The 26545-nt window shown below is 51.6% G+C and overlaps 8 protein-coding genes across 8 annotated transcripts; 2 read left to right on the top strand and 6 right to left on the bottom strand.

Moving 5' to 3' along the window:
• Window positions 1-1276: 1276 nt before the first annotated feature.
• Window positions 1277-1642, bottom strand: GLOTRDRAFT_123803 (uncharacterized protein; the record flags this gene model as incomplete). The annotated part of the gene is made up of 1 exon (XM_007862345.1): window positions 1277-1642. The coding sequence occupies one exon, from the start codon at window positions 1640-1642 to the stop codon at window positions 1277-1279; it is 366 nt and encodes a 121-aa protein (XP_007860536.1).
• Window positions 1643-4690: 3048 nt separating this feature from the next.
• On the top strand, window positions 4691-8720 carry GLOTRDRAFT_134807 (uncharacterized protein; the record flags this gene model as incomplete). The annotated part of the gene is made up of 3 exons (XM_007862344.1): window positions 4691-4976; window positions 7216-7327; window positions 7382-8720. 3 exons carry the CDS (start codon window positions 4691-4693, stop codon window positions 8718-8720), a joined length of 1737 nt encoding a protein of 578 aa, XP_007860535.1.
• Window positions 8439-12943, bottom strand: GLOTRDRAFT_67363 (ARM repeat-containing protein). Its single transcript, XM_007862343.1, has 19 exons — window positions 12865-12943; window positions 12749-12810; window positions 12600-12686; window positions 12475-12546; window positions 12194-12415; window positions 11917-12144; window positions 11553-11861; window positions 11403-11501; window positions 11239-11345; window positions 11034-11188; window positions 10809-10971; window positions 10539-10759; window positions 10202-10485; window positions 9874-10146; window positions 9549-9810; window positions 9463-9492; window positions 9275-9408; window positions 9048-9221; window positions 8439-8994 (listed from the first exon to the last, which is right to left on the bottom strand). Exons 1-19 carry the CDS (start codon window positions 12905-12907, stop codon window positions 8875-8877), a joined length of 3045 nt encoding a protein of 1014 aa, XP_007860534.1. The 5' UTR covers window positions 12908-12943; the 3' UTR covers window positions 8439-8874.
• Window positions 12944-13328: 385 nt separating this feature from the next.
• On the bottom strand, window positions 13329-13881 carry GLOTRDRAFT_30388 (uncharacterized protein; the record flags this gene model as incomplete). The annotated part of the gene is made up of 2 exons (XM_007862007.1): window positions 13329-13404; window positions 13454-13881. The coding sequence occupies 2 exons, from the start codon at window positions 13879-13881 to the stop codon at window positions 13329-13331; spliced, it is 504 nt and encodes a 167-aa protein (XP_007860198.1).
• Window positions 13882-14030: 149 nt separating this feature from the next.
• On the bottom strand, window positions 14031-14588 carry GLOTRDRAFT_32103 (uncharacterized protein; the record flags this gene model as incomplete). Its single annotated transcript, XM_007862098.1, has 2 exons — window positions 14031-14348; window positions 14403-14588. 2 exons carry the CDS (start codon window positions 14586-14588, stop codon window positions 14031-14033), a joined length of 504 nt encoding a protein of 167 aa, XP_007860289.1.
• Window positions 14589-15262: 674 nt separating this feature from the next.
• Window positions 15263-18491, bottom strand: GLOTRDRAFT_134804 (glycoside hydrolase; the record flags this gene model as incomplete). The annotated part of the gene is made up of 19 exons (XM_007862342.1): window positions 15263-15744; window positions 15794-15913; window positions 15973-16076; window positions 16130-16270; window positions 16331-16435; window positions 16488-16603; window positions 16661-16674; window positions 16730-16745; window positions 16804-17018; window positions 17090-17131; window positions 17184-17206; window positions 17266-17300; window positions 17357-17403; window positions 17457-17836; window positions 17890-18038; window positions 18091-18145; window positions 18197-18216; window positions 18264-18277; window positions 18333-18491. The coding sequence occupies 19 exons, from the start codon at window positions 18489-18491 to the stop codon at window positions 15475-15477; spliced, it is 2025 nt and encodes a 674-aa protein (XP_007860533.1). The 3' UTR covers window positions 15263-15474.
• Window positions 18492-19785: 1294 nt separating this feature from the next.
• On the top strand, window positions 19786-22766 carry GLOTRDRAFT_134803 (uncharacterized protein; the record flags this gene model as incomplete). The annotated part of the gene is made up of 6 exons (XM_007862341.1): window positions 19786-20298; window positions 20358-21303; window positions 21353-21366; window positions 21418-21821; window positions 21875-22039; window positions 22094-22766. The coding sequence occupies 6 exons, from the start codon at window positions 19786-19788 to the stop codon at window positions 22764-22766; spliced, it is 2715 nt and encodes a 904-aa protein (XP_007860532.1).
• Window positions 22767-22810: 44 nt separating this feature from the next.
• Window positions 22811-24948, bottom strand: GLOTRDRAFT_67351 (general substrate transporter). Its single transcript, XM_007862340.1, has 7 exons — window positions 24781-24948; window positions 24683-24720; window positions 24515-24624; window positions 24194-24463; window positions 23749-24134; window positions 23558-23694; window positions 22811-23500 (listed from the first exon to the last, which is right to left on the bottom strand). The coding sequence occupies exons 1-7, from the start codon at window positions 24836-24838 to the stop codon at window positions 22955-22957; spliced, it is 1545 nt and encodes a 514-aa protein (XP_007860531.1). The 5' UTR covers window positions 24839-24948; the 3' UTR covers window positions 22811-22954.
• Between the last annotated feature and the right edge of the window lie 1597 nt (window positions 24949-26545).

The raw sequence follows: 26545 nt of genomic DNA, 5'->3' as shown, positions 1-26545 counted from the left end.
CGAAAATCTTCGTGTATAATGCCACAACGGTGAATCTCTTGAAGGTAACGTAAAATAGTGATCCTGACTTGCCAGTCATAAGCTATTGCTGCGGTGAGGTACTGCACGATACGAACCTGGTGAGCATAGGGAGGTATGGGAATATGATGTTCAGAGGATCACCGCTGATAAGCCCCAGCGATCTTCTGACCCCCGAAATTGCGAATTTGACACACCATACATCCCCTCCAAAGTTTATTCGACACCACCTGTCGAACCTCTTATGCGACAAGTAACCGACGAAGGGTTCTGGATTTAATTCCGGACCTTCTAACGTCCTCAAGGCAGGCGCAGATCACCGAAATGATTTAGCTCCGCAGCCAGATGCTCCAAAGTCACCCGGAAGAATATCTTTGTGACTAATTATCTCCGGGAATGGCGGAGGCCCGCGTCGCAGTGAGTCATTGGTATTACCACTCCCCAGTCATCACTCCCCTTTGTTTCCGTCAAAGCGACCGAGTCAGCGGACGTAAATCGACGGCCGGACGGAACGTATCAGTCAGCAAGCGGCCGGAGCTAATCTGCACGTGATCAGCCTGCAGTACCGCGTGATGAGGCACTTCAAGCGAGCATTGACGCGTCGAGGCTACCTCTAGGACCTAGGACGAGCACGTGGAAACACGGCAGGATCGTATGGGACATGGTATAGCGGTGGGCAAAGGCTGAGTAATTGTGTGGGATGCGGAGCATATTTGTTATTTAACTCCGGGCGGACGCAAAACCATTCCAATAGCATAAAAATGTATAGAGCGTAGTGGAAAATCCAAGTTTTGTACTTCACCCTCTCAGCGTACCAGAATTATCGTCTCAGCGACCCTCGGAATCCCTTCGCGTCGGACTTAGCGTCTACAATCAATCCTAGCTTTGCCAATAGGCCGGACTCGTCGAAACTAGATAACTCCGCCATCACATATCGATCCAAGTAAGCTCCGGATTTAAAGTATAAAAATCACCAAGCGTCTGTAGGCACGAGACTATTGTTCGGGTTCAGTGGAACTCCCCACCCGGGTTACTGGCGAACTTCGGAGATAAATACTCTGGAGAATCGCTATACTGTTTGTTTCAGGCCTCAAGATTTTGTTTGTTTTAGGTTTTCCTACGGGCTACCCTACGGCGTCTAACTTCTCCCCCTCCCTTCGAACTTAAATATTACCCTTCAATCGCCTTAGACCGCCTACACCCATACCACTGGGTGTTTTAGGTTTTATTTCTTTTTGGTCTTTGGTGTTGTCGTGTGTTAGTGCCTATCACCGCCGTCCTCCAGAATCAGGCAGCCTATATGGATGGCATCGTACACCACCTCGAACAATCCATAGAACATGGGGATCACAGTTCCCTGAAGACGAGAGAGCTGGTTCTGATAAAGATCTGCCTCCCTTTGAAGATCCTCCAGAGCCTTAGCGGAGTGAGCAAACTTGAGAACCAGCAGCGTCCTAGGACCTTGGGTCTGCCCGCCGTAGACCGTCGTATGAAAATTATGGCTGATTTCCTCAATGGTGTCTATCTTCATAACAGCTGTGTCAGTGAACCGCGGACCTGTCATCTGGAGCTGCTTTAGCCTCCAGTATTCATCTTCATTGAAAGTGATCTGAACTGTGGACATGGGCAGCCATGTGAGCGTGAGCCTCTAGATCTGGTGTAGTGTAAGTCGGAGTCCCGCTTCGCTTGAACAATGGGGCGAATGTCAGTCACGTGATATCAGGGGGCATTCTGGGGCATTCTGCGAAGTAACTCAGAAGTAACTTCTGTCCAGTCAGAAGTAATTGAATCGTAGCGGCGCAAGTGCCAATCCCCGACTCCAGTCAGAAACCATCAAGTATTCCAGTACTAGTGTCTGGTCAAGTTGCGGAATGCCAGTCTTGACATGTACGGACACATACACAGTATCAATATAGTCCTGTCTTATATCTACATCAATATTTAAAGGGGCTTCCTCCCAGTCCCCACTCAGAGATACTAGTCTCATTTGTCAGCCTCACTTGTGTCAATGCATCCTTTCATCGAATGCTACGCACTGCATCACTTTGACCTTTCACGTCAGGTGTGTGTGGGCAGTTGTCTTCAAGTCGAAATGAAAGTGGCATCGGTCCGGTCGGGACGTTGCTTACATGAGGTTCTCATGGTAAGAGTGGGTTGTATGGTGGAGCGACCATTTCTTCCCGATAGAGCCCTCCTCCCAACTACCGTGGGAGTCGGGGAAGTATGTATGACAATAGGGTGTGAAACTCCTATTATCCTTTTCTTCTGGCGCACCAAGTTTGTTGTAACCTCAGCAGACTGGACGATTACCATCCCACCAACACCCAACAGCCTAGCTTTCTTAGCGATGTTTTCAAGCTACCCCTCCCAGATCTGCCTGAGATGCGCAGTCCTAAGATATCTTCATCTACCAAAGGTCCGACGGACACACAAAGAGCAATGTCAGTGCACAAGCAACTACAGTGGGTGACCTACCAGGAAGACTTAGCCGAACAGGTCGCCCAGAAGGCTGACGCGATAGTGGCGAAAGTTGAGATTGACGAGCGCGATGACACTCTGCGGACTAGCTGGCGGGGAAGAGTGTGTCCATCACATAAATCAACTCTTCTGACTCATATGATAAATAGTGAAGAGGACGCTCAGGAATGGATCCTTGTACAGCCGGCCCTGGCTTGTGTTAGGGCCTCGCAAGGCAACGGTATATGCCGAGGCAGGCCATTCAAGCTCAGCCTGGCTCATGGCAGGCAGCTTGCGGCCTGAAATCCCATTACATTAGGCCTGGACAATTGTCCCAAAATATTGTAAAGGAGCACACGAGTGTTGTCCAGGTTTAATGTAATACTACTACAGCATCAGGTGTGAGAGCGGCACTGGCCGCCAAACGAGGAGCATTACCAGCTATTGCGAGCACCTCCAGATGTATGCAGACCCCCCCTTCCATCACTTGGGAAGTATTCGGCGCTGCGCGGCACGCCAGGTCCGATTCCTCATAAGGTAAACGAGTGGCAAGGGTTCTACAAGTAGGTAAATAGTCTTTCTAGCCTCCCGGGTGCTGCGCGGCATCAAGAATACTCCTAGTTATTATGTGTTGATCTCAGTGATACTAAATCATATAAGTTCGTAACTCTCAAACATAACTGTGTGTGGCTAGAACCTTCAATCATCCTATACTCGGTGTCAAGTACAGTTATTTCAATACACAATACACTATTTACTTCAGTACTACACTCGGGTAGCATTACTTCAGTACTACACTCGGGTAGCATTACTATTGAGTCATTGAGTCAGTGCACATGCATACTGTAGCTGAGATGCACGTCGTCAGGCTGAGGCCTCAATGCTGCCAGTACTATGCCTAGCAGGGTACTTGCCATCGGCGCAATTCCACTCACAGCCGGGGGATGCCTGACAGTGCCATTGGCCCGAGATCTTGAAAGGATAGTGCCGTGCAGAGACCACACTACATATCTGGAATTAGTCCCTATTCACAAACGGTAATTATTGACATGAGAGGTAATAGCTCCTATTTGCCGATGGTGATAAGATTTGGATCGGTGGACCTTCCATTTAAGGAGGGTGCTCCCGTTACAGTTCAGGTAATTTGGGCTATAAGGGGTATACCCCCTGTTCAACGCTGGCAATTTTCGATCACCAGAGAGCCCTATACAACGACTGAACAGTAAACCGATTCTAGGGGAATCGGAATGGGGCAGCGCAAGGAGAGGGCGAGGAGAGGGCGAGGCCCCAGATTGATCGGATTCCAGCACGGCAGGGAGGACCACGCCCCCTGCACCCAGTCCTGACACAACACCCAAGGCATCGAGAATGCTGCCGAGATCTGCTCCTTTGGCGCAGCCGCCGCCCTTCATGATGCCTCTTGACAGACGTCAGGACAGTGTGTCGAGAAGTGGTAGGCAGCGGGCAGCCCAGCCCGGCACCCGCGCGGGTAATGCATCGCGGGATCGTCAGGGTGGCCGGAAGGCAGCCGATGCGCTATAGCATGTATTGTCGATGCAGGACGCGACTTGTGGCACACTTCATTGAAGACCCCTACCGTGATGCCGCCATAACCCTCGTGCTCGTAGATCTTGCGCGGCGATGTGCTGTCTGCTGTAAACTGTTTCCAACATTCAATCTGCTGATGAAGAAGGGAGGACCAGTGTGAGGAGATGTGAGAGAGTCGAAGGGACCAACGATCAGGGGTAGTACCTACACCACAGAGACTTCTGGCAGTAATGGCAAGTCATAAATGTAGTTTTCATGAGAATTTTCAGCTAGTTCGGCATGCATTCCCCCTTAGGCGTTGTGCGGGGAAACCTTGCCTGCCTGTACCATCTATTATACGAACGTCCCGTCCGTGCAGTAGCGGGGGAGCAGACAGAAGACCCGAAAACACCTCTTCATGGAAAGCTTCAAGGAAGCACGGAAGCACACGAAAAAATCGAGGTATGAAATACTATAAATCGCCTAAGGACACCTACGTGTACGCTTGGATTCTCGATTCTTCATTTATTCCGAAAGCAAGCTATGCGAAACTATATATTGACACCGAGAAGAAGCCTCATATAGGGCCTCGATGGAGAAGGTCTCCCCGTTGCCCCCAGATCGATGAGCAGAGTTACTACACCACAAATCTTCGACAAACTTCGACGTCCGAAACCTTGTGGACATGATGGCATCTATCCTCCAGAGTCTGGCCCCTCGCAGTCGTATGCGTGCAAGACAGCTCGTACTCCTCCTGGTCGGTATTCTCGACCTCGACAAGCAGCTCGCCGTCGTGCATGCCCTTGGTGCTGCGCATGCGGATCCGGCTCATCTCCAGGTGGCTGAGGAGCAGCTCGGGCTCGGTCCCCAGGGTGTCAGAAAACTGATGTATGTTGAACATGAGGCGGCTCATCGTGGAGGACATGACGACCAGCTGAACACTGCCGTCACCAGTTATGATGGATCATGGCGCGGTAAGTACGCGGCGAGGGGGAAAAGGCTGTCCAGAGACGCACCCGCTGTATTGTGCAGGCAGGCTTACCTATGGGGTGGTCAGCAAAAGGTGGACGACAAGCTAGATATGAATTGGGAAGGGACGTACACTGAGGTCGTACTTGTCCAGGGCGCCAATCGTACAGAAGAGAGTAGTAGCTGCGCCCACTGGAGTCAATGGTTGATGAATACTGGCAGTACATATGTAATCACCGAAGGCCACAGAAGCCAGCAAACCACCTCTGCACAACGAAGATGCTGGGTGAGTACGGCGTATCACTCCTGCAAGACAGACGTTGATAACGCACTGTCGCACAACCCAAATCATGTGGTCCCTCTCCATTACCGAGGATGGCCGCGGAAAGAAGGCGCGGACGACGGTTAATACATATAAAATCGAATGGACGATGAGAGATGGAATCCAGCTTCGGCTGTTGATGCTGTTGAGAACCAGGTCTTGGATAACGACTACCCATTCTGATAAATGATATCCAAGCGTGACGGCTACGAGGAATACCCTGACAGCTATAGAATGCGAGAAAAGGTACCATAGGCGCAGGGCGTGCATTACTGGGTCATTCATCGCGTGGATCAATACTGGCTGCTCGCGAGGGGTGGGACATGAGACAGACCTTGTATGATCACCACGCCGGAGGTGTTCAAGAACGTGACCAAAATGAATCTACTGTAAGATTAGCGAAATCAAGGCAGCAGCGTAAGGTCTTCTTTCTCACAGCTGAAGTGTGTTGAGCCTGGTCAGATTTAGTTGGCACAAGCAAGAACTCACCCATCGCGCTTCATTTGTAGACCAGACAGCTGGCAAAAGGTCAGTATCTCAAGATAGAGTGAAGGAATGAATAGTCAGGCTGACTATATACAGTTATGCTATGGTGAGTATGCTCAGCTAGGCATTTCCAAGAGTGCACGGCAGACACACCTGATAGCCAAGATGAGGTTATATCGATTCTGAACCCAGCGTCAACTCTGGCTGGATATTAGCTAATTGGTACAGATGACATACCCAAAAGAAAAGAATGCGGGATAACTTCGAGTCATCTTTCCGCAGCCAGAAATATGCTACCTGTCGTAAATGTCAGTATCAAGCAGACGAAGAGCTCTTGGACCTATTACCTCCCATTCTAGTATAATAAGATGTTCATACACGACTAGAGCAAAGAGACCGTAGATGAAATCGCGGACTCGCGTTTCAGCAGCGTAGAGCTCATTAATGACCTCTGACTCTTGCGCAGGTCCTGCTGACATCTGGAGTGGGAGGGGCGGGGGTCGGGGTGGGGGTCGAGGTGGGGGTCGGGGTGGGGGTCGGGGTGGGGGTCGGGGTGGGAATCCAAGAGTCTAGCTCCTCGCCTTTACATGTATTTCAGAGTAAATAGAATCCATGTAAAGAACCCATCTTGCTGTTGTGGACAATATCATCATCAGTCCGCGCTTGATCATCTTAGAATGACAGCTGTTATGGACCACACGTAAGTGAGGATTACAGTGCAACCAGCCACGCTTGGGAATCCCTTCCTCCTCTCCTAAGCAAAAGACAATTCCCGAAATCAGCGATGGCTGGTCATGAGAGGGATGAGACGATACACCCAGTGCCACACATACCATACAAGACTATAGTTACGTGACTGTATATCAGTAGTCTCAAGATGCGATCAGACTTCGAACAGAGGGACAATCATAGGTAGCAGTACCAGCATTATTTTCCCAGTTAAAGCCGAATGGAAGTCGAATAGAGACGAGGTAGATCGAGGACGGACGTGCCAGTGGGCGGATACTTTTAGCCGTATTGATATAAAGCATTTTGTATCAATCGGACCACTTCACTAAGGTAAAATCTTGTTAAGTGGCAGGCAATATGTGCCAAACTGAACAGAGCATCGCGATTGAAATCATAGAGAGAGGTCAGCGAGAATACTCGGTGGAAGATACTTAGAGGCTGGCTTCAGAGTCTATATTGTTGCCACCAGAGCGACAAATGTGGCCAAATATACAGTACGCCACAGTCTAACCCACCACATCCAAGTTGCACGCTGAAGCTCTACTTACCGACAACTGCAATCCACACATACCCACCAGTCCACCTGAGCGATATTACCTGGCAGCGCTCTGTGATATTCTGAAACTTTTGGGCTGCGATGTCCCCGTCATCTCTTTCATCCGTTGTTTCTGGACTCGTTCGAGCTCAGATGGGCTCGTCAATATCAGGCACGGTCACGGATGAGGACTTAGATCGCCACGTCGCCGAGCTCATTCTGAAGGAGGCGAAGAAGAAAGCTGAACGATATGCGTCGGAGGGTGTGCGGGCTTACCTACCAGAGTGAGTTGCCTAACAAGAACACCGATGATATATGTTTGCTGAGCCTGCCACTAGATCAAGCAACGTTCCGAGGGCCAATAAACGCTTTCTGTCCTCCATCATTCGTAACACCGATGAACATAATAAGACTATTCTACGTGCACAAGCCCTCGCTGCACAAGAAATCAAGGAACAGCGAGAAGAACAGGAAAGGAGGGATCGCCGTGCGAGAGCGGAGGAAGCGGCGGAGGCGGAGCGACTGCGACGAGGAGGAGCAGGATCCAGCCGCGACCATCGGCGTGACAGGGATAGGAAACGGCGGGACAGAAGCTGGGAGAGGCGGGATGACGACCGTTACGAGTATGACAGAGAGAGACGGAGAAGGTCTCAGAGGAGGCACAGACATGAGGACGACGATCGCTCTCACCGCCATCGCTCTTCGAGACACAAACGGGATCGGTCCCGCTCGTACTCTACGGAAAGGAAGGAGGAGAGGCGCACTCGGGATTACCGTAAGTCGTACTCTAGCGAGGATGACGAGGAGTCCTCGAGACGCCGACGGGACAGGAAGCGTGCTCGGTCGCGAAGTCGTTCTGATTCTGAGGACTCTTGGGATAGCCGGGAGAAGGGAAGAGATCGGAGTCGACGGTATAGGAGTCCCGAGGATGATGGCAAGTATCGCGCGAGCTCCCGGAAGTCTCGCAGCGCTGCTGGCTCGCGGTCAAGCTCAAGGGAGGGATATCGATCGGCCCCAGTATTGGATCATCAGGACAGTTTAGCTCGCCATGGAAGCGGCGTTCGTGACGAACATTCTACACATTCTACACATTCACCGCGACTTCCGACTACAGACCCAGACAGAGAGGCCGAGCTACGCTCGAAGTTGAAAGGGAAGAGAAAGGCTGAGGACAACGATTTTTCTGACAGGGAATCTCGATACTCTTCCAAATCGACCGGCAAGGGTAAAGCAAGGGATAAAGAAACGCTCATCGAACCTTCCAAGAAGTCTACCTCTCGCAGGAGCCGTCCCAGGAGCCCCTCTTCTTCACCTCCGCCCGTCCCGCCACCTCCTCCAATCGAGTCCAAGATGGACAAATACTTTGAGGCATCCTATGACCCAAGGCTGGACGTTGCGCCCCTCAAGGTGCCGGAGATACCAGCCACGGGCCTTATCGATGATGCTGCTTTCGAAGGCTGGGATGCTATGTTACGGCTCATCGAACTACGAAGGCAGGACAAGGCCGAGAAGAAGTGGCTGGAGAAGCATGGAATCAAAGATTCCAGTAAGGACAAGAAGGGAATCTCGACCGGCGTCAGCGAACGATGGGATTCAGGCCCCAGCGTCATGGACATCGAATACAAGAAACGGGGTTCCGTGCGAGAATGGGATCTGTGCAAGGAGACTCCTACATGACGTCGGCCAGACCGTTTTGCTTACTGCTCTCGTAGACCTAGAGGAGCCTTCCACATGAACCAGTACTTATAGCATATCCAAGGATTAATCACAGCAAGTCAGGAAAACAGACGGAGTTCGAATACAATTCTAGACGTCGCCGCACAATCAGCCCTTACTGCCCCACCACTTTCTGTAGCACCTGCATCTCGCTAGCGGAGAGCTGCCCCGCTACCCCCTGGAAGTTATTGGTATTCCGTGACGCACACTCTTTGAAAAACATGACCAAGTGTTGCTGCAGAATCAATATCAGCCTCCGTGTCGACTGTTGGCGAAGTATTAACGTACCTGCATGTCCATTTGAGAAACGGGATCATTGCGGAGGTCTTGATCATCCGTATCTTCCAAAAGATCGTCGTTTTCTAATGTCATGCCGTGCCCACCCAGCATGTCGGAGAGAAACGCAAACTCGTCCTCCTTGAAGCCTTGGTTTGACTTCTCTTCCTCCTCCCAATCCTCGTCCTAAAATGTCATCGCATCAGTAATCAGCGCTAACGCGGCGCGCATCTACATACCCCGTCATCAGAATCGATATCACCAGCATCGCTTGGTGCGTTCATAGCAGTGGGTTCTGCACCCAACTGCAGATCTTTGAGGAGCAATTTGATCGCCTTCACCGGGAACGGCACGGACGTAAATTCCGTAGGCACTGGCGGGAGAACATTCAGTCAGCGTCGACCGGAATACTACGACATCTGCGCACTGTTCCTCGTTCGCGATCGTGTCATGATGACTATCGCATATGATATATCAGAGACCGAAATGAACCAGTCACCCCGCAATACGTACCGTTCGATGTTTCCGGTTTTACCACAATGTCACCTTTCACCATCAGGTTCTGCAGGCTAGGCCTCTCGCAAGTATACAGCTGGCACAGTGCGAGACTGCTGACACGATTCGGCCAGAAGCCTTGGAACGTTTCTGCGTTCTCACACCATGTTTGAATGAAGATATCGAGGCCAGAGCGTCCTTGGATCTGAGTGGATTCCAGGAGCGATAGCACAGTGTCACGCTGATTGTTAATGAGGAAACAGAACGGAATGATCAGACTCTATAAGGGTGACGAAAGCGGCTCAGTGCATCGGTGATCGTGGGGAGTAAGATACTATCTGACCTGAATGAAGCTTGCTGTCTTTGCTGTGCTCATACGGCCGACCATAGCCCTCAACATTTCCGGAAGGACAGGCAGAACAGCATCCCCTGCTCTTCGAAGCAGATGAATGATCAGATCGCCGATGAACAGCCCACCTGATTCGTCCTGATTCTCCAGCAGCTTGGCTATGAGGGTAAGAACATTTTCCAGTCCCGATCGACCCTCTGCATCTGACCATGCCAGGAGTTGGCCGACATCTTTGCGAATGATCAGTGTCAAACATGCCGTGCCATTCTGAGCCAGATAACTTAAGTGACGTTCCTTTGATATGTATTCTTCCTAGACGTACCTGGAGCACGTCCCGATCTTCCGTGCTCTTCAGGCACATAAAAAGAGGAGGCGCTAGCGTAGCAAAGAAACCGTCGCCAAGCCCGGAATCCGGTGCTCCTTCGACAAGGCCCGTCGTTAGCTCGAGAGCGGACTCTGCAATCCAGGATTCATCGGGTTTGGCTGAACCCATGGCCGACGATAGTACTGGGAGCGCCTGCCTGACAACTATTTCGTATGTTCCAGGCGTATTGGAACCGGCTAACGAAGACAGTATTTCTCCGAGAAGAGAAATGAACAATGGATCTTTGTGCCTGGAGAATGAGAAGATTGGTAAAGTGACGAAAAGCGGCACGTACCCTTAATGTTCTTGGACCATACGTCAAGGACAGCTGAGGTCAGAGAGCTTGCCAGTTCCACGCTGAGCCACTTTCCATCGTCGATGTCAAGCACGACAGATACAGTGTCGAGCACAAGAGAAAGTGTGTCTTCGCTGGTCATCAACAGGAAAGGGCCCAGATCTGCGGCTATCCGTGGTGCGAACGGAATGATGATGGAAGCCTCCATGCCTTGACAGAAACTGGACAAAACGTCAGAGGGTTTGTTAACCCAATAGTAGGAGTCCATACTTCTGTACCGCCTTGACTGCCGATATCTTGATGGGAATACCTGCGTCCTGGGCTTCGATGACCTGGACAGCGGCTTCCAAGTACTGACCAGCGAGATTGGACGGCAGAAGCTTTGCATATTGACTTGCAAACACGAATCCGCGGCCCTGCAAGAACGGGCATTCTGGCAAGCACAAGATACAGTCAACACCTTGAGGTGGCGTGGAGATGAGTTGATAGGCATACCGGACATGCCCAACAAAGAAGGTACAACATCGGTGAGCAAAGCTTCGATATCAATGGGCTTGGGTCTTTCAGAGGCTACCTCATCCTCTATGCAATCCGCGACGGATTCTGCCTGCGAGCCAACTGCTGCAAGAGCGGCTTCCAACGGGCGCCACCTTGCGCTTTATCAGTAAAGTTCCGGTATAAGCGTGGATGTTAACCTTACCAGTCACGGTTACCCAACTCTTTCGCCTGCCGAGAATCAGTCACTACCTGTTGGACAACTGACTGGAATGTTGCGGTGGTCTGTATTGGCATGCGATCCAGGAGAGTCTGAAGGCAAAAAACATGATCACGCTCGCGTCCACGCTATCAGAGATTTGCACTCACCGCAAGCACTTCAAAGCCAGCGACGCGCACACCGTACACTTGCGTTTCGTCCTCTTCTTGGGCAACGAATGCGTTGGCGTTACTCGACCAGCTCTCCTCCTAGACGGACATGAGCTACAGATCCCGGCAAAGGCAACTATATAAACTCACATCGTCACTGGTCATCTGCATCCAGTCGAACATCAAGCGGACAAGCTCGGCAAGATGACCTTGCTCATACCAGGATTTCGCTTTACCTCCCCTAGTGACATTGTTCACGAAATCTAAAAGCGGGCAGACTAGCTGAGCAAGATCAATGGGTTCGTCTTCGGACGTGCGCGGAGCAGAGTTATCTGGGGACAGGTAATATTGGGTGAATGTAGGCAGGAGAGCCTGCAAGTGATAAAGAGATGCGTTGAGGAAATCTTGGAGGTATGGTGTGAGTGTCTTAGGGAAAGACGTGTAGATAGTGTCCAGCGTCTGTGTAGGTATCGTAGCAACTATATGAACCGACGGAATGAATGGGAAGACCTGCCTTGAATATTTGAATACGAATAGCAAGACCATCCCAGACGTCCTTCCCGGAGACATCTTGTTGAGGATCAATACTGAGAAGTACTTTGAAAGCGTCCAACCACACGGGCAGCACCGACGCTGTAGCTTCTTTCACTGCCTGAGGATGTTGGTCCTTGACCATAAACAAAGCCGTGACGCATTGCCGGAACACCGAAATAGTGCGGGACCGTGTCAACGGAGAGTGCCGCTACTAGAGCGTCAGCATTGGGAGAGAGGTATGAAAGAAACGGGTGTACTTCGGCTGCCCCCAATATCGCCAAAAGTACGGGCAGTAGTTGACGCAGCACAGGTAATATCTGGTCTTCAGTCAAATCAGATTTGATGAACTCCGTGAACATTTGCATGGCCCCATGGACTGCATCCGGAGAGTCGGAAGATATAATATTGATCAAGGAGTCCAGTAGCTCAGGATATTCATCCGGCCAGTCGCAGTCAGCAATAGTTGACAAAGTGCGAGCCTGACAAGAATGAAGTCAGTGTTACCATTACCAATACGAAAGTTCCACTTAGGACTCACACATAGCGATCTGATCTTGCGGGCTGGGTCGGAAAGACCTTGGAAAATGGCCTGCCGGATCTGCGTCTTAACCTAAGACCAGAAGTGTCAGTGAATTCTGGGCTCTAAGAAGTACCTTACAATACCTCAACAGGAGGAGCAGACCCCTTGAATGTGCCAAAGTATGGAGACCATCGTTCCGTCACGTACTTTCTGAGCAGAATGCAGGCCGAGTGATCACGCAAATAGCGTGCCGTCAGGACGCAGCATAAAGTCATATACGTGCCGTACTCATCTGTCTTATTGATATTTCAAGTCCTTGAGATATGGATAACTGTGCTAGTGCGAGCCCAGCCTCTGTTGACCGAGTAAAGATCTCATTCCATCGTCAAGATCGCGATTGACACATACCCGGAGTCTGCAGCAGTTCAACCAGCTTCAGCTCGGCAGACATCCGAGAATTGGGATCCGGGTTCAGCGTGTCCCTAAGGCATTGTGCAACGTCCGAGGTCGACGCCATAGTGGAAGGTGACCTGATGGTTGAGTTTGTGGTCAAGGCACGTCCAAGAATTTGCCCGTCACGAACGCGTGACCTTATTACAGTCACGCGCGTTAATTAGTACGCGTCCTCAAACGCGTCCGTGGCACGCGGACAATGTGGTTGGAAACCAGTGATAAGTTATGTCAATTAACACCCTATTTCTCTTTCTCATGAGAATCACACTTTCTGCTGTAGATAGATGGAAGGTCTATCGCAAAATTCACCAACGTATGAAGCAAGCTGCAGCATACGTAACGAATCCAGAACGAATTTCGTCTTATGGGGATGGCTCCCAATAGTATTGTACAATATCGTCGCTTTCATGCATGAATACTCAGGGATTTGTGCACTGCGTAAGAGCTTCTTCAGCAAAGGTCGCCATGATTCGATGTGTCTGCGCGGAAGGATATCTGCCAGGAGATGTCAGCTCATGTCAAGTCGCCACATCATAGTGCCTACTCTGGCATCCAGTAGAAAGTCTGGAACGGATCGATACACTCCGGGAACAAGCTGCTCGTCGATTCCGTGCAGGCACCGGAGCTCACGTAGCCGAATTGGTGATAGCCGGGAGACCCGTTGAGCACAGCATTCCAGAGTTCCCCGAAGTCAATGAAGCCGACATTGGCGTGACCAACACTCTGGATTCCAGCTAACCCCCCGTATAGCTTGGAACGATATTCACTTCCTTCGGCGGTCTCCTTCCCTAGCCCATGGTTGTCCACAAGGAGGATGTACTTTGCGAACGTCGGACTCGATGCAAGGACGAGCGAGTTGTAGAGAATTGTTTCTGCAGCGGCCGGCAAACCCGCACTATCTGTGATAGGCGAATCGTGACTGAGCGCTGTCCGGCCTGGATGAATTTGTCCACTCACTGTTGCCCGCTGCATAGTCGCTTATCGTGAACAGTCAATGACGACTGAGCGTCATACGTGCAGAAGGGAGCACGTACTTGATACCAAAGAATAGGATATACAAGGTAGTATCTGGATCGAAGTAGTCATCTTGTGAGACGAAATCATTGACTGTGATAGGGAAGTCAGCAGAGGCAGGGCGGAACGAGAAGAAGACTCGCTTTGGCTCGTTGAATCCGTAGCATCTGCTGTATTCGACCACTGGTACTTGTCAGCATAAGCACCGTCAACCTTGACGCAGCAAACGACACGTCAATAAATACTGCGGGGCAGAGCTCAAAACTGACTGCATAATTATTCAGGGTCGCGCCGGAGTCGTTGGCCAGATATTCCGTCCAGACATATCCGTCGGACATACGCCCTCCAGCTTTGGGACTAGGAGGAACCACTACGGGGGGAGCAGGGTTAGAGCCGTCGGTGACGCCATTACTTGAGTATCCGTCCTACTCAATACCTAACGTAAGAACAACGTGCGACGAAGTGAGCAGCTCACTTACCCCAAAGACGACTATATTTTTATACTCGTTCAGCGGAAGCAGTCCAGCATTGACATTGGCGGGGGTGCCACCGATAGTCCCGCAAGAGGGCGAAATAGCCAGTCGTACTCCATCGTTGAATTGCCTTGGCAGATTGAGTGCAGATGCTACGCAAGCGAGAGCGAATAATATCGCTGTTCCCGACATTGCTTCTTAGTGAGCCCAGGGACACTGAAGATTTCAGCGACAGCCGTATTTATGTGCCCCACTTCGAGCTCTGCTACGAGGGTCCGATTCATGACAGCGGCCAATTTGGTCCCGGGACGAGTAAACATTTGTAAGTGAAGAACTCGTGCTTGGGACTGGAACGTCCGAAATGTCCATGGTGACCGAGCTCTGTGAGCCTGAAGCCTTGACAGATCCGACGTGCCCTGTGTTCAATAGAAGCCTACGTTTTCCGTCGAAGAGCGACTGACGAAGGATAAACCACGTGAAAGTCACCAAGGCTATTTCTGTCCGATGCCTAGGGTAAGGCGATGTAATAAAACAGACTGATGCTCTGGAAGTCTGATTTCCTTTGATATTCTCCACGGGCATCCTGCCCTGCAACTGCCTGACATATGAGCCCACGTAAGCGGAATACAAAATAGGAAGCATAGGAAATGATCCCACCTGTAGATTTGAAACGCATTGCTTCAGCTTGCGCAGATGTTCCAATTGGATGTGTTTCGGCGATGATGTCGGGATTATACGCCCACAGTGGATAGCCTGCAGTCTTTCACCAGTTTAGGCAGGGAATGGACTTGAAGCTACTCGACATGCGCACACTCAGCAAGACTCGACATGGTGCGGAATGGACTTTTCTCCGCCTATCCTATCTCCGATACCAGGTCATATGAATGATACCTCTGTCAGCAACAGCGAAACTCAGGAAATGAACTGAACAAAAATAGATCTTACTAGGCAAACAACAATTTCATGCACTCAGTCGCGCCACACCGAACCCCAGCTTCATGACTGAATCATTGACCGAGGGACGCAATCAACAAGGACATCCTCTATAGGTCTGAGATTACACGTCGTCATTCGTTACTTAGCTGCCTATACCCGCCGCTTCGAAGGCTAGAATTGTTACACTCGTAGCAGGGAATGTGTAGTTGTACCTGTCGGGGTAAGGTATAGAAAAGCTCGACGATGCGGGGATTATATTTTCCGGCTCTTCCAGTGTGTTGGTTATATTGAACTGCCCAGTCAACGGACTGAGGACGGGGGAGCTGATTTGCACTGCGGTACCGAACAGGCTAGTGACATTAAAGTCAAAGTGCAGGTAGGCCACTAGATCGTCAGGCCCCGTGTTCGCCACCTATCGGAATATGAGTCCCGCAAGCAGGATATGTTCTCATAGATCATACCTTCAAGAACACAAGATTTGTTTCGTTGTTGTGACTGGCCACCCAATATAAGGGCGCGGTGTCATTAGTTGAAGGAGGAGTGGTAACCAACACGTGTGTGCCTCGGTTGACGCTGAACATCTACCATCACAATAGGCAAGTTAAGCCAAACTCGTACATATCGGTGATAAAGAACGCACCTGCTGCACATAGTACGACGTTGACCGGACGATCCCACCGGCATCATAGGTTATCAAGTCAGGCGTCCACGAGTAACTCCTAATATGTTGCAGACTAGGAGCGTCTGGGATAGAAGCTTCAGTGATAACTCGAAAGTGAGGAAGCAGGTGGATTTACATGCTGAGGCAAAGACAACATCTGAGTTCCTCTCCATGCCAGTCATAAAGGCAGCCTCAGCAGCAGCGCCTGCAAGACTGGGGTATGCTAGTCTTCCGGTGTCCAGAGTACCCAGATAGTCGGAAGCGTTTGTCGAGGTAACTGTTACAGGCAATTCGTTCAAGAAAACTGCACTCGTACTATAGTGATCGGCTAACATACCCGCGTATTCGCCGACGAAGTATTGCGTCCCGTTTCGGGGATAATTGTCGAACATGAAGGCTGCATTTTCGAACCAAGTCAGGTCCGCGTATTGGTGGTAATCGACTAGTCGGACAGAGGTCAGTGAAAGAAACGAAGTCTGCCTTGCTTGGCTTACTTTTCATGTAGGGTGGGTCGAGAGCGGTGGAAGGGTAGGTCGTAGCAATGAACTGCAGATCGGGGAACCTTTCTCCGATCGCACTGGTGAACGCTTTCCATCGATACCCTGCGTATCTGCACGGGAGTCAGCTTCAGCAGAGAATTCATATTAATGGACAAGGTCACACGCACGATTCTGGTTGGAACTGGGGACAGAATTAGATTTGTTCAGCGGCAATGGCCATCTCGAACGCTGCTCACCTGGTCTTCATTGCCACTAGACAGGACTTGTCGCATTAGTCAGAGTGAATATCATAGACCTCAGCGCGACTCACACTTCGATGTATCTCAACTGATACGGCTGTACTCTCCCATACTTGGCCCGCAACGCGCCCCATTCACTGCTATTTGCATCCGCAGTGATGAACTCGATTTCATTAATAGCATCGTCAATATACGGCTGAAGGTCCGCTTCAGGGACGATGGGCCATGTCGGTAAATCAGAGTAATTGCCGATCGACGTTCCGGACCAGATACCGAGGATAGGTTCCTACGATAGAGCAATAAACTATGAGTAATCATGTTTACGTGCGGATTATACAGGCAGTAACGTTGACCTACCGCGCCTATGTCTTCCGCCCAGTTCAGGTACTCCAGCAGACCCTGAATAATGCTGAGTAACGGTGCCATCTATAAGGAAGCGCGTCTAACTGACTAGACCATCTGTATTCGGGTAGCCTACGAGAGAATGTCTGATCAGCACATGCTGGGGTTTCTGCTACCCTGGCTTGACGTACCCCAGTCGCCTACTCTGCCAGGCCTGTTCTCGATTCTTTTGCGGCGACGGATTAGTTCACATATCTTCGTGTCGAGTGCATCAGTACTCACGGTCCGATCGTCTCGTTCCATTTCCATCGTTCAGCCCAGCTTTCGCCCTTGCGCCCGATTAGCCTCAAGCTGCTTAGCAACGCTTGATTTCCATGCACACCTCTAGATTGTTCCCACCCGGGAATCGCCACACCGATGGTCTAGTCGAAGCGAGTGCCTCAGCAAGATCAATCCGCATGCCGTTTTCCCTCCCGAGGTAGGTAGGAGGGCACAGCGAGAACATGCCGAAATAGATGGTCTGGCCGGCGGCCTCGGGTCCGTTCACTTCGACGTGGAACACATTGTTGGTATCCGGGGCTGAAGTCTTGGGTTCAAACTGGAACGTGAATTTCTGCCATTCCGAAGAAATGCCTTTGATTGTCGCAGTCGCGAAAGTCGTACCAGTCGTTGATCTCAGACTCGCCGTAATGCAGCCGGTTAATGTGTCTGACTTGGCGTAGAAGGATCCGTTGTACGTCCAGCCAGCTTGGACCTTGATACCTACGCGTATATTGTCATGTCACATCTTACTTAGACAAAGGCACAGCACTCACCCCAGTATCCGGTATTCTCGAACCCAATAGGGCCAAATACCGTCTTAGGGAACTGGACTTGGAGGCTGTTTGGCAATGCGGAGGTCACTCCGCTGGTCTTGTCCGTCACTGACAGCCTTGCACCATTGTATGGTTGCCAGGCATTGAGGCTGAAGACCTATGTATCAGTCGTGATTGCGCATCGAAGCAGAACATACATACGCATTCTGCGTCCCAGGCAAGACACCTTGGAAAGCGCGATTTTGCAGCAGCTCGGCTGGAGAGCAGGTCAGGATAAACCTCGGCGTTATAGATCGGTTCCACTTACCGTACAAGCCTCCATCGCCACTGCAAGCTCGTTAGACTGGTACTTCATGATACTCGCCTGTGCTCACCTATGGTTGATGTCCTGAAAGCAGAGTCGATGTGAGGTGAAATAGAGACATTTTGCTCCGTTTCCGGACCTCCCACATGTATCCATACAGCGTCGAGGGAATCACACTTGTCATATTCGTCGTGATGCGGAGATCGAGAGCATTGGGAGCTGTCAGTACGGCTTCGGTCCTTGGGAAGGCCGACGAGACAGCGACGGCCGCGAGGACTGCTGTGAGTACGCGAGCCATGTCGACTCAAGGGCAAAAGAAAATCCGACCATATACCTCGTTCATATGAGAATGGCGAAGACGACCGCGATCACACGACGGTCCGCGGCGTCGAAGTACCTCCGAACACATCGTTGCAGACGGTCCGCATCGTAGACACGGGGGGAGCATATGATCAGAGTGGGCTTCTGAGGTTATGTCATCCACAGATTTAACATAGGCACCAGCGACTGATCGCCCTGCAGGCCCCTCGTGCGTGGAGAACATCTGAAATGAGGTGAACCAGTTCATGAAATTGGATCCAAGACTAGATCAGCCACTCGAAAGTACAGTAGGACTAGAGCTCGGTGAATTACTCTCCGCTGGGTTCTCGACAGCGTTATCAACGTTATTAACAAAAATTGTAGTTATTAACATGTAATTAACATTGTCAATAACCGAAAGGCCACATTTGGCCACATTCCGTGTCCTCGACAGTACATTCGAGTCGGTGCTCGTAAAACACATCCCTGAGGCCTCAATAAATGTAGAGACATGTTCTCTTTGGAGCACTTGAAAGCCTTCGTAGGAACAGTACTGTGAGGAACAAGTCATCGAGCAGCGTGAGAGACCAGGCTTAGCACACGACGAAAACAACCTCATTGCCTGGACAGTAGGTGGCATAACTGTCTCGTCCTCCGTAGAGTGGCTTGTAGTCGCTCACGAAACACCAGATACACCCTGACACTGCCCAGAGTCTCCTTGGACAACCATATCCCGAATACCCGGTTCAGGGTAATTAACCAAGGGAAATCCGACCCTGAGATATTGACAAGTAATTAACCTGTTAATTACAGCTTGTTATTAACCGCTGCCAAGAACTCAGGGTATTTCACTGAGCTCTACAGTAGACTCATGAGTCGACTCGACCGCTTGCTGCAGCCCCAATGCGAACTTCGACTGCCAGTCGGCGCTAGCTTCTCCGGGTGATCCACAGACTGTTGATGGGGGCATACCCTAACCTCCAGTAACTCTGGAATAAGCTTGATGCGTGAAGCAAGTACGAGGGACCGCCAGGTTTACGCAAAAGCACCGATGGGAGAAGGCCGTGGAAGAAGCTTCAGTCATCCTAAGAAGTCAGTATCACGCGGTGCTGTATGTATTTTACAGACAGATAAACTAATCGACCCGTACGTCCGACGTCCAAATCTTCCGAGGCTCTCCTTTGCATCCAGAGACCGACGCTAGTGAGAGAGCTCAGCCGTATTAGGTGGAGACTCACCTCCCATCCCTCATACAATTCACTTAAATTGCCTTCAGGACCTCAGGCTGCAGGATGAGAAAATCAGGACGCACGCCATGGGTAGCCTTCATTGCCCTCTGGTCTACAGCCTTGGCGCAGTCCGGGACTCTGGGTTTAGGTGATGGCCTCATCACGTTCAACACGCCGACATTCGCGGTACAGCTAGTCAAAGACTCCCAGACATTGTACTCTTTGAACACGAGCTCCGGCTTCAACTTCGTCCCGACTGATATGATGACTCTCCGCCAAAACAACAGTAACTATCACTTAGGCGATATGACGTTTCGAGCAAGGCAGGTGGGTTCAACGAACTGGACGAGTGGAGACAGTGCTTTCTCTCGGAGGCCTGTCACCGCCTTGGCCGCTTCGGGGAGCATGCTGGCGGCTGCGAACCTGGCTCCTACTTTGCCATCAAATTCACTGTTGAATATCACCCGTGAATGGGCACTCAATGAAGGCATCTTCGAGCTCGTCTTCAATGTCACGAACTCAAGAAATGTCGCCGTGGAGATCGGCGCCCTTGGGGCACCTCTAGAATTCAACAACGTGATTTATTTGACTGTCGTAGTGAACCGTTACTAATCCTTGGCATCGATTGTGTCCAGATATTCACAAGTAGAACTGCTGCACAAACGAATGAAGAGTGCAGTCTATTCGACCCTTACATCGGTGTCGATGCTGGCTACGTTCAAGTAACGCCGCTACTAGGCACACTTCCTGCTCTAGTGGTGCTCCCAGTCGGCTCTTCTCCCCTGGAAGGCTGGCGATTCCTCCCTGAAGATACCACCAACCCGCCCTATTATCAATCACAGACCTTCGAAGGCCTCTACGAATGGCAGTTCCACACGCTAGCGTATGCAGAAAACGAATGGTCTGGTGTAGAACCATGGAACGCACCCACATCAGTGACACTGCAGCCTGGCGAATCGAGGACTTACGGGCTGCAGTTCCGGCTGGCGTCGTCCATCCGGGGTATCGAGGATACGTTGATCGAGACTAAGCGCCCCGTGGCGGTGGGTATACCAGGTTACATTCTCCCCGCAGACCAGGAAGGGAAGCTTTTCCTCAACTACGCGTCGAAAGTCCGGTCTATCTCGGTCTACCCGGAGGGTGCCTTGACATGGCGGCCTAATACCGAATCCAAGAACGCATCCTGGGTCGGGTATACTTTCACAGTGTCTGCTTGGGGTCGCGCTCGTCTGACTATCACGTATGAGGATGGGACGACGCAGACAGTGCACTATTATCTCACGAAGGCTGGATCTCAGGCCATAGCTGACTTGGGCAACTTCCTGACTACGTCCCAGTGGTATAACGACACGTCAGATCCATTCCACCGAGCGCCCTCCGTGATAAGCTATGACAGAGAGGTGAATGCTATCGTGAAGGACGACGCGAGAGTCTGGATTGCGGGGCTCAGTGACGAAGCTGGAGCAGGCTCGTGGTTGGCAGCCTCCATGAAGCAGTATGTCCAACCGAGTGCAGAAGAGGTTGCGAAGATGGAAATATACGTCAACCAGACATTGTGGGGGACTCTGCAGAACTACAATGGTAAATAATCCCTTTCGTGGAACGAGAGCGCTCTAACCGAGCGGAATAGGCACGGTAAAAAAGGTAAACCCCTTTTCCTGTATGGTCCTGGGCTTTGGTTAACCCTTTGGCAAGTCTGTCTTTTTCTACCAACCCGACCTCGTACCAAGTTACGCCTACCCGTCCAGCATCGACTGGACCCAGTGGTGGTCCTGGAACCAGGCCGCGGCATGGGCGACCGACCGTGCTTATGACTATGTCCACGTTATCGGGGCGTACTGGTCGCTCTACCGCGTCGCCCGAAACTATCCTGACATCGCGAAGGTCCGTAATTGGGAGTGGTACCTCAACCAGGCTGTGTTGACTGTGGCGGCCATGACCGAAGATAACGTAGGATATGTGAACGACGGTTTGATGGATGAGACGGTGATACGCTTCCTGCTGGATGATCTGAAGAGGGAAGGTTTGACCGCCAATGCATCCCTTGTAGAGAATGCGATGCGGGCTCGTGAGTCCATATGGTCGGGAGAGCGTTATCCGTGAGTCGCATCCCATATTCCTCCATCACTCTATGCCGATACTGGCAGCGTAGTTTTGGTTCAGAGATGGCCTGGGATTCTACCGGTCAGGAAGGCGTCTATGCCTGGGCCAAGTATTTCAACGACACCACGACTGCGATCAATGCAATAAATTCTATCATTGCGTTTCAGCCGACTGTGCCGCACTGGGGATACAATGGCAACGCCAGACGATACTGGTGAGTCACCACGCGTGATCACTTGAGAGGGCCGCGGCGCTGACAGGCCTCTAGGGACAACATCTATGGAGGAAAGCTTCAGCGCATTGAGCGTCAGATTCACCATTATGGTAGCGGCTTGAACGCATTGCCCTTGATATCGCAGTTCCAGTCCGATCCAACAGATTTCTATCTCCTACGGACCGCGTACGGAGGTTTGAGCGGACCGTTGTCCAGCATCGACGAAGGCGGATTCGCCTCGGCATCCTTCCACTCTTTCGAGGACACACTGAAATGGGATGCATACTCCGGTGACTACGGCCCCAATTTCGTTGGTCACGCCCTTGGGATGGGGACGTACATAATTGATCATCCGGACTTTGGATGGCAGGCGTTCGGAGGAAAAGTGCTGTCCGCTTCTCCGACTGTCCTTGTCCAGACTCTCGATCCGGTTCGCCGCAGGGTGTTCATTGCCCCGCTGGCGATTCTGCTCAGCCTAGACGCGGGTGCCTTTTCAACTGTGCAATACGATCCCGGGAACAAAAGGTTGACCGTTACCATCGTGCCGAAGGTCGAAGGTTCCGTGAACGCGGCCTCCGCGCCTCAAGGTCGACTTACCGTAGCCCAAACCGCTGTCGTTTCTGGGGTTGGCTCGGTAACCCCTGCTGGCAATATGACTCAGGATGCGGGTGCATGGGTAGTGCCTTTCAACAACGGGAAAGGACAAGTGGAACTAGTCATACAATGATGTCCACACACCCCTTTTGAAGCAGATTATCTCGTTCACTGGCGCTCAACTCTTCTTCACGAATATTCTTAGAGTGAAGTCTGCCATCTTTGCGATGCAGTGAGGTAGTACAACAAAGTGCGGTAAATTACAGTATGAGGGCATCCAGGAACGTGAGATCGTAAACAAATATATAGGTATCCCCGATCCTAAATCTCCTGATCAGCTTTTTCCCGGACCTCCCGAACCTCCTTCTCCTCCACACCCTTGTCGTACAAGTGCGGGCGCCAGCTAGATGAATGCCATGGCTTTACGCCGGCACGGTACATCTCGTCCACCTCTTCCAGACTGAGGCCCTTGGTCTCCGGGATGAAGAGGTACACATAGCCGAACCCGAAGACGAGCATGCCGAAGAAGATGAGCAAGATGAGCGGGCCGATCTTCGCGGCGATGCGCGGCGCGAAGAACGAGAGCAGGAAGTTCCATATCCAGTTCGTCGCGCTACCGAGCGCGATCGCCTTGGAGCGCACGCGCAGGGGGAAGCTCTCGCCGAGGTAGACCCAGGGCGTCGGGCCCCAGAACATCGAGAAGGAGAAGACGTGCAGGACGGCGAAGGCGATGAGCGTGTCGCCGCCCTGCTTGTTGCGTTTCGTGAGCTGTGAGGCGGGGGTGCCGGATGGTGCGAGGGTGTAGTGGCCCACGAGACCGGCGATCAGGGCGCAGATGGCTTCGAGCACTGAACCAGTGAGCAGAGACTAAGGAGCATGATGAATAAATAATCGCGTCACATTTGGGTGAATAATCGACTGTACCTTCCGACGTCCCATCGACTCAATCAAGTAAAGTGCAGGAACCGTGCCAGCTACCGAGACAGCACCCAGGATAGTTTGGATGACGTACGCGCTCAGTTCCGTACCAGCGCTCTGGAAAAAAGTATCACCATAGTAGTCTATATGACTGGAGTCAGCGCACTGGACGGCGAGCCAACACGGATGAGACATACAGTAAAAGTTCTGCCCGTTCAGTTGCTGGATGAACTGCAACATCATCCCGTTCATCGTACGGTACCACAGCTTGTTCCGGGTGGAGAAGCACTCCAGCCAGGTAGCCTTGCCGCCCTCGTTCTCCGCCCTGATACCGAACTCCAGCTCCTCGATGACCTCGTTCACGAGCGGATCATCCGTGGGTACGGAGTTCAGGTCTGCGATGACCCTGCGTGCGTCGTCGGCCCTGCCCTTGCCCAGGAGGTGACGCGGCGATTCGGGGAGGAAGAAGATGCCGGAGAGGAGGATGAGGCCCCAGAGCATCTGCAGGCCGACTGGGATGCGCCATGAGGCCGAGTTGTTGATAGTGTGGGTGCCGAGGTCGATGATGTACGAGATGAAGATACTGGAATGGGAGCAGCGTCAGGACAGAGTCACAGCGCACGCGTACCGCATTAGACTCACCCAATGATGATTTGCAGCTGATACATGACCAGTAGCGTACCACGGAGGGCCTTCGGCGCGGTCTCACCGTTATACAGGGGCACAATCGCAGACATGGCACCGACTCCCAAGCCCGCGATGAAGCGGCCGATGGTAATTTGCACGACCGAGGTTTCCGTGCCGGTCTGGATGGCGGTGCCCACGGTGAAGATGGCACTCCATAGAAGAATAGAGCCGCGACGACCCAATGAATCAGAGGTGAAGGCCTGTCCCAATGCTCCTACGAATGTCCTTGGGGGGAGTCAGTATCACGAAGGACCAAGAATTGATCATCCGACTGACCCAGCGGAGAGCAGAGATGTGATGATGGATTGTCGGGATGCAGTCAAGACTTTTGAGCCCGGAGAACCCTCTCCGAACCGCTCGATAAAGTCTGGCATAATCAGACATCCCTGCACACGACTTGATCGTCAGCGACTATCTTACGAGCGGGGTGAACGGGATACGCACTGAAATAACACCGATGTCATAGCCAAACAGGAATCCTCCTGAGATACCAGGGAGGTTCGTTTAGTGCACGCGGGGAAGGTAGGACAGTTTGAACTTACCGAAGGCGATGAATATAGCCAAGAGGATAACCTTGGTGTTGTGAGATAGCGGGGCCATCTTTACTGCTCTCTATCCAGACGTCCAATGGCAAGCGATAGACAAGGGAGACAAGGATAGGTCGTCTCTAATCCCAGCGACTGAATAGACGAGGAGCACGGGAAGCTCGGAACCGCAGAGCGCGCCCATATTTATATCTTGTCGTGATCTGCTCATTACCAAAATTCCCTGGGACGCGAAGAATTCTAAGGGAATACCGTCGCGCCGCTGCATGCAGCAGTACGCCCGTGGGGCCTCTCGTATCAAACACTCGTTACGGCGGTAGAAGCTGGCAGAAGGCACATGTGAACTGATGCCGGTCCGGATGTTTGTTTTGTCGCGGGCCGCCTTCCAGCCTCCCACAACCCACACCGTCCCTGCAGTGCTAAGCTTTCGATATTGGAGTCCCAAACCTGCATAGGCACGCAGATATTCCCAGAGGCTGGAATAGCAAACTATCAAGAATTCGGCCGCCGTGCACATACATACCGTACGCAAACCAGCCCGTCGAACAGCGACAATCCGTCATCGCGCGACAACACGCATGCATCTCAGATCAGAGCGTACAGTCGACTCTGTCTTAACCCATACCTGTCATATATGGCAACAGAGAGCGTTCAGCTCGGAATGATCAGGTCCAGCCGGGCTTGGGGTATGGTCCAGGCACCCGGCAAAGAAAGCAACCCCCGGTCACCTTACTGTAACCCTTTTTGCGAAAGGGTAATCGAGACGATAATGCCCGCAGGGAGGACATTATCGGCATTTCATCGCTTCCATTGCTTGCAATAATTCGTGCATGGATAAGTTGGACTCTTCAGACTCTTCGGCAACGATATTTCCTCAGTTACACGCTGTCATTTCTTTCGATATATACTACCAAAGCCCTGCAAATGTGTTGCGATATTGGTATAGTGGTCTTGACGCACTATGATCCCTTTCCGCCTCAGCCACGAGGTCGACAGTTCACATGGCACTGTAGGTCACCTAAGTTTGCATTAACATGTTTTTTCCTTTTTGTTACCGTGGCTCAAGTGAGTGCTTCATCAACAATCGGTGCTGCAAATATCCGCTTGGATGGGTATTTGAGAGTTTTGCAATCATAACCCGTCAGCCGGTCACTATGCGCCCAGCCTACAGTATGCAATACAGGGCGCCGGTACCCAGCCAGCAATAGCGCACGGCTGGGACGACTCGGAGTATGTGTACACACCCCTCGCCCCTTTTCATGATTCACTGCTGATGTAAATTGGGCTGTGGTGACGTTTATTCAGCGAGATACTGGTACGACCCGGAGGCATTCAAGCCCGCGAGGTTCCTCGAGAAAGATTGGCCGTGCGACACCTCTCTGCTCGTTAGTGCGGGTACGCTCATCTCGTTCCTCTGTTCTCCTCTCCTTTCTCCTGCACTTGCTCAAATTACCTGCGCAGGGGCCCTCGCGTGCATCGGTCGACGCTTCTTCGAAACCGAGGGCATCGCAATCCTCACATGCTCGTGTTGAAGTACAAGATCGAGGTGAACGAGGAGCCGCAGTTCGCTGCAAAGACGTTCGAGTAGCGGAAGGAGCGGTTATTGGCAAACCGGCCTGATGTATGTGGGTCCACCCAGACTGTTGATCTGTCTGCAAAGGGTAAGTTATTTGACTTGAACAGAAGACACAAGAGACTCAATAGTACCCTTTTCATTTAGCTTCCGGAACTAGAGAACTGTAGCTTAAATCTGGCATCTTTG

This window comes from Gloeophyllum trabeum (genome assembly GCF_000344685.1).
Source record: "Gloeophyllum trabeum ATCC 11539 unplaced genomic scaffold GLOTRscaffold_00001, whole genome shotgun sequence".
Classification (NCBI taxonomy): domain Eukaryota; kingdom Fungi; phylum Basidiomycota; class Agaricomycetes; order Gloeophyllales; family Gloeophyllaceae; genus Gloeophyllum; species Gloeophyllum trabeum.
This window is presented reverse-complemented; position numbering and strand designations above follow the sequence as displayed.

Excerpts from the sequence above, each read along its gene's own strand:
- GLOTRDRAFT_67363 (XM_007862343.1), bottom strand. The coding sequence starts at position 12,907 with ATGTCTGCCGAGCTGAAGCTGGTTGAACTGCTGCAGACTCCGG. Across the intron at positions 11,346-11,402 it reads CTGGCTTTGAAGTGCTTGCG|ACTCTCCTGGATCGCATGCC; the intron begins GTGAGTGCAAAT and ends TTTTGCCTTCAG. Across the intron at positions 8,995-9,047 it reads TTTCTCAAATGGACATGCAG|CAACACTTGGTCATGTTTTT; the intron begins GTACGTTAATAC and ends TTGATTCTGCAG.
- GLOTRDRAFT_67351 (XM_007862340.1), bottom strand. The coding sequence starts at position 24,838 with ATGGCCCCGCTATCTCACAACACCAAGGTTATCCTCTTGGCTATATTC. Across the intron at positions 24,721-24,780 it reads GGCTATATTCATCGCCTTCG|GAGGATTCCTGTTTGGCTAT; the intron begins GTAAGTTCAAAC and ends CTGGTATCTCAG. Across the intron at positions 24,625-24,682 it reads ATGACATCGGTGTTATTTCA|GGATGTCTGATTATGCCAGA; the intron begins GTGCGTATCCCG and ends AGTCGTGTGCAG.